The 6,980-nt window shown below is 30.5% G+C and overlaps 1 protein-coding gene across 4 annotated transcripts in view; it reads left to right on the forward strand.

Moving 5' to 3' along the window:
• The window catches only part of LOC106458846 (elongation factor Ts, mitochondrial-like), a 62,800-nt gene that overhangs the window by 53,804 nt on the left and 2,016 nt on the right, over nt 1–6,980 (forward strand). For all 4 annotated transcript variants that reach the window (XM_022385197.1, XM_022385196.1, XM_013918400.2 and 1 more), the window contains one exon: nt 5,253–5,460. In XM_022385197.1, coding sequence (XP_022240905.1) covers nt 5,253–5,460 — 208 coding nt within the window. The remainder of the gene's footprint in view (nt 1–5,252; nt 5,461–6,980) is intronic.

Genomic DNA, 6,980 nt, shown 5'->3' on the forward strand with positions numbered 1-6,980 from the left:
ATGAGTTGAGTAAATATCATCATGCTGTTGCCATTATGCTTGTTTTTAAAATAAGCAATAATTTCATAATGATATTCAGTAAGTTACATAAATTGATAATTAAGTAATGAAAACATGATAATAACATTTTTATTTAAAACATATTATGATTGCAATTACAAATAATTCAGTAGCCATTTGTCTGTTTGTTTTTGTACATGTTTGAATAGGATAAACTTAAAAATAATAATCAGTAATCCCAGAATATTTTCTTGTCACATTACCATACCCACTAAAGACCAAACTTGTCTGATTTAATGACTATTTTATTCTATTTTGTGTGCATAAATATTATCCATTTTACATTTTCAAATGTTTCCTTAAGTTTTTTTACAGACCTTGGTAAAAAACGTTGTTATGCTGCCATGTCTAATGGTTTGATCATTTACTACTGAAACAGCTCTGAATGAGGCTATAAGGTAAGTTTAAATGACTGGTAGGGTAAGAATTCAACTATTACTTAAAGGTAGCATAAATAAATAGGTTTAATTTTTTTTATAGGTTCTATAAATTTTCCCTCCAGTTCCATTCATCTGTGGATTGTGAAAGAATTGTGTGTTAAATTATATTCTGTTTGAAAGCTACAGAAATTTACTTCAAAGACATCAGATAGCTTACACAGTTTAGTTTTTTTTCTTAAATTTAAGCACAATGGGCTATCTGTGATCTGCCCACCACGGCTATTGAAACCCAGATTCTAGTGTTGTAAGTCCACAGACATACAGCTGTGCTACTGGGAGGCCACAGTTTAGAGATGGGTTGAATGGGTAATAAAGAAAAACTTTATAACAAGTTAAACATAGCCATGTATATAGACTACAGGTAGGAAGCAGGTTATATGCCTAAGGCTTAATAAAAGCATCTTTTTGATGTTTAGTCCTTTGTTTAAAATTATACCGAGTTTTATTGAGTTGCAACTTTGTAAAGATGATTTTTTTTTCCTTAATTCCCTTTGAGAATAGTTATATTTTGGGATAGGTGGAAAAATTATGTAAAAAATCAATAAGTTGGTTATTTTATTTACAGATAACACTCTCTGTGCAGAAATGAAAAATATGAACTTTTTTCTTTCATGAATAACCCTAAATATATGTAAGAAAATGAAAAATATTGATTTTTGTGTTAAAATGGTAGAAATATACTTAGAATTAATGTATAAAATTGACTTTAAAACTTGTCTCTTGAAAAATTTTATCAAGTGGGCAAAATATATGAAAAGCCAGAGGAAACTCTCTATACACTTCAAACAGAATAACTTAGAATTAATTGTTTTTTTATTTTAAACTTTGCACATAAAAATGTATCATACAGACAATGCAACATTTAAAAATAACAAAAGATTTATTCACTTATCAGTCACCTGTTGCAACAGTACTGTGTGCACATTTCCATGCCTGTTATTCGGTACAATTCAGTAATGTTTTACATGCTTATAAGCATGTTTACAACTATGTTGGGGACTTAAATGTTGCTTCTATAACTACACAGTTACTCAAATACTTTGCAACCAGCTGAGGGAAATGAATAACCATAACTGATTTTATTTATTAGGTAAACAAGTACTCAGTTAAAGTAAATACCTAGTATTTTTTTTATATTCTTCTAGTAGCCTAAATTTACTGTCAAACAATATAAATGTTAGAATAATATCAGTTTATTTTATAAAATAAAACTTTCAATAGCTGTAACATTATTATACAAAGTCTGAAAACCATTAGGGGTGAAAAAAAATAAAACTAGAAAGTCTTTTCAAATAATATTGAATTATTGTGACAACAAGTAACAGTTTTAACCTCTCCACACTAGCTTTAGTAATGTATAATTTTTACAATGATGATATGATATCGGGTAACTTTTTTTAAGTTAGCTATATAATACTATAATCACATTTTCAGTAATTTTAGTATGAAAAAGACTTCCATTATTATAATAACATGGTATCTTGGATTGAATAGTGTCAACCATATGGTTCTAAAGTAACCTAATTAAGTTAAACAAAATTAATGTTAATATATTCTGTAAATGATTAACTCACTCAGTTTATAATCTAGTAATATCAAAGCTTATATCTTAATTTATAGTACAGTAATTGCTATGAAAATAAAAACAATAACAAACATTTCAAATGTTTAAATAGAAACTAATTATAATTACTGATAGTGATATTAAGAGAAAAAAATACTTTGGGAAACAGGATGCCTACTTTCAAAATTTTCTATAAATTCATTATACAGGCATACAACATGCATTTCACTTTAATTATACAGGCGTACAACATGCATTTCACTTTAATTATACAGGCATACAACATGCATTTCACTTTAATTATACAGGCGTACAACATGCATTTCACTTTAATTATACAGGCGTACAACATGCATTTCATTTTAATTATACAGGCGTACAACATGCATTTCACTTACTTTAGTCATCAACTGTACAAAAAATATCTTTTTTATAAGAATTCTAACTTTTAAACAATGAAAAATTGATTCTATAGCAAGTCTGTGTTATAACATAATATGAAAAAAACACCTATGAACCAGCTCTTATCATACAAATACTTATCAGGTTTCTCTTAAATTCTTTTAAGTTAACTGCAACCTGTTTCAAACCACAAAAAGACCAATCACCCTATTAGAAGAATAAACCTGTATTAGATGAAGTTGATTCCTACCCTGGAAAATTTTGTATTTGTGTCCCCTAGTCTTACCATTCTCACTATTAAATATGGAAAAAGATGATGCATCAACACTTTCAATTTCCTTAACAATGTTAAACACTTCAATCCAATCCCCTCTAACTTTTCTTTTTAAAGAGAAAACAAATTCAGAGATCTTAATGTATCTTCATATGACAACCTTTCTATCCAAGATATCATCCTAGTTGCCCTCCTCTGAACCCTTTCCAACATTTTTAAGAAGCCCAAGACTGAACACCTTCCAAATGTGGCCTAACCAATGACCTATACAATGATATTACAACCTCTTTCGACTTCTATTCAGTATTTCTGTAGATACAACCTAAAATCCTATTTACCCTGCCGCTAGTAACAGTACATTGCTTGGATAGCTTATGAGACTGATGAACCAGAACACCAAGATCTTTTATGTCCATAACATTGTTAAGGTTATTCCCATCAAAATTATGCTCATAATTCGAATTGTGGTATCCAACATGCATTACCTTGCATTTATTATAATTAAATGCCATTTGCAATTTATTTGCTCAACTAATCAAATAATCCAAATCCTTTTGTAAAGCAGTAGCATCATACTTGCATCCAAAATTTTAACATCATCACTAAACTTGAATAATCTGTTGACCATTCCTTCGTCTATGTCATTAATTTAAATCAAAAAGAACAAATATCTTAACACTGAGACCTGAGGTACCCCACTCATGACATTAATCCATTTTGACTAAGCTCCATTTATAACAACCCTCTGCTTTCTTCTATCTAACTTGTTTTCTACTAAATAGCCAACCTATACCCACCACCTAAAATGACACATTTTTAATAAGCTTTTTCTGTGGCATCTTGTCAAATGCTTTCTGAAAATCCAGCTGCATCAAACTGACACCTGTACCCTCTTTTATGCAAGCAATAACCATATCAAAGAATGTTGAAAGTTTAGTAAGACAAGATATACTGACTATTCAACAAAATTATAAACTTTTTAAATGATTTTTCAATAACTTTTTCCATCACTGATGTAAGGCTAACAGGCTTATAATTACTGGAACAGTTTTAACACTTTTTATCACATGTCAAAAGCAATTGTACACAACATAATAAGGAAAGATATCTGTCTGGAAAAGTGGCACAAGTTACTTTCATGACAGTTCAACTGTTCCATACTTAAAGCAGATACTAAAAGAAATGAGAAGTAACATAAGCTAACTTCTTCTGGCACCTGCCAACTATTCAGTGACTTAAAAAAAATAGTAGCAGTTGGCTCACATATCTAATTCTTAACCTTTTTCAAGACCCATGGGTAAATATTATTTGGTCCAGAAGCTTTATCATTTTTTAAACTTCCCAACCTTTTATTAAGCTTAGAATTAATGTGATCATCTTGTTCAATTTTCTTTTCATTGAGCAACTATTCAGTTACAGATTTATGTATTGCTTAAATCTTCATCAGTAAAAACTGAAGAAAAAGAATTTTTTAACCTAGCCATTCTATAATCATCTGATATTAGCCTTTCTGTACTGTTCTTCAAAGTCCCTACTCCCATCCTACCATTGCTTACCCTTACTTAGTGTATTTGAAAAAAATATAGGTGATCTGTAATCCCCCATCCTAAATCTGTACCTGCTTATATAAAATTAAAGAATACAGTTATTAAATTCTGACAACAAAATTAGGGGGGAGGGGGTCCAGACTTCTCCCCTAGATCTGCACCTGCTCATACAATATTAAAGAATACAGTTTTCCAATTTTAAGTTAGAAACATAAAACAGTAAAGAAATCAATAAATGTACACTTTATTTAACACTTAAGTTGCCAGAGTGTTGGAAGTTTGTATTTTAGTCATTGGTTTGAAATTATGTTACTTAACAATGAACAAGCATAATGGCAATATTTTGATTACTTGGATAGATGGAATAATCAAACACATTAAATAATCGGAAACCCTAATTTCAATTCATTGATTGTTTTTGTGATAATCGATGAAATCATAATTTTAATTAATCAATTTTTGGAATAATTAAAAACAGTAATAATTGCAAATACTAATTTCAATTAGTTGATTATTTTTGTAACATTAATTAATTAATTAACATCTTGTTACAGTCCTTGTCAACACATCCGTAATGCTCTGTTTGATGACCTTGCATTCTTACAATAGCCCTGCAGCATAGTGTTTATTTCAAAAGACTCTGTCATTAGGCATACTATCACACACACAGTGTAATAGCTAATATCTTAGTTACTTTGATAGTTGGAATAGTTTAAAATTGTAATAATCAGAAATTCTAATTTCAATTAGTTGATAATTTTCATAACATTAATATTTTTTTGGGGGATTTGGTTAATTAATGCTTATAGGTTAACAATCAAGTTAATCACCCTGCTTTAGATGTCACAGTGTAGTGAGTGTTATATTTTACTTTGGATGTGCTTCTCTTTTAAAATGAATAATGCAATTTATTGCATTTAAATGTAAGTTACACAATTAATATATGTATGTTGTGTATTTCATAGTTAAACCTATCGCCTACTGAATTAGGAACATTTCACAGTTCTTGTGGGAAATCTTTATTGGAAAGTATAGCTCTGACTATTGGTCATCTTGGAGAGAATATTGTGATTAAAAGAGCAGTTTGTATGAAAAGCCAAAATGATGTGGTCATTGCTGGCTACACTCATCCAATCATTGACCCAATTTATCAGGCAGATGTTGCCATGATAGGTATGTGTATACATTTAAATACACCTCATTAGAGATGTTAATTTATCTTAGTATTAGAATTTAAAGGAGTGTATTATCATGTAACATTTTGGTTTGTAATGACTGTTACTTAAAAATAATGCAGATTATATGTATTAAAGGTTTTGTTACATGAAAATTCCAGATAGGTTAAGAGAACTTACTGATTGTTAAATGCTTGGCAGCTTGATAGAAGAGCAGCTGGAAATTAGTATTATTATTACTATTATTTTTCTTTTAAAGGCTGGTGAAATTTTATGTTTTCATTATATATTTTTGTTTTATGCATGTGTGTAGACAATTATGTGCACACGAAATAATATATACGTATTCACTTGTCAAAATATTAAAAACCCCAACCTAAAAATTTCTGAAAACATATTGTGCCGTGATTACAACATTGGTACAAGGTACACCACTAGTACACCTTGGTACACCACTAATGTTAGGCAAGAATCTGCTTCAATATTTGACCATTCCTTAATCAGTATTGTTTTCAGTCTATGTACGGTTAATGGTAATGGATTATGTATCCTGATAATTGTTCACAAAAATTCTGTAGATTCTTGGAGGAATTCCAATCAGGTGTTGTATAGGTCAGAGTAGATGTTTGAACCAATCAGAAATCAGTTTTGGCTCTGTGGCTGGTTGCATTATCTTCTTGAATATAACTGTCTTCATTTGAGTAAAAGTAAGAGAATTTTCAGGGTGTTTATGGTCAACTAGGTTGGTAAAATATTCATAAACAGAGATATAGCCATTCAGACAAACCAGGGGACCTATCCCATATCGTGTAAATGAGCCCCACAGTCTTACATGAATGTTGTACAGTGTAGACTATGCAGGATGAATCATGACTTTATTGGGTTTTGCCAAACTCTAACCCCACCATCATTCCAATTCAATATGAATCATGATTTGCCTGACCACATTTACATTGGAAACTGTCCAATCCTGATGATTTAGACTCCACCAGAAATGTTTATTTTGGATTAAGGAGGTACATTTACCAAAGTTAATTTCATCAAGCTATCTACACATTATTGTGGTGGAAATGAATGTTCCTGGGATACACACTTGTGAAATTTGGTCAATGTGTCTATCAGCAAGTACAAGGAATTACAGTGGAAGGTAACTTCAGCCAACAAATTGTAGATTTGTATTTATTTTCCTACATATCTATCAAGAGAGACTATAATATAGCTTTGCACATCAGTCGTGGTTGAAGATATATTAATGATATTCTTATACCTAATCATGAAGGTTTCATTGACACATTCAACAAATTTATCCACCATAACTCACTATGGAAAAAAAACCACGATAGCTAAATATAAATATCAGCATTTTTGTCAAATATTTATAGTGTTGCGTCAGCGAGGTCACGTGACTAGTTTCATGCCACCTGCTTTCTAGAACTATCCCGTTCCTTTGGGAGTGCTCTAGCATTTACTAGATTGGGGGGTGGTCTGGTATATATAAGATGGTCACGGTGTGACGTG

This window comes from Limulus polyphemus, unplaced genomic scaffold (assembly GCF_000517525.1).
Source record: "Limulus polyphemus unplaced genomic scaffold, Limulus_polyphemus-2.1.2 Scaffold522, whole genome shotgun sequence".
Lineage (NCBI taxonomy): Eukaryota > Metazoa > Arthropoda > Merostomata > Xiphosura > Limulidae > Limulus > Limulus polyphemus.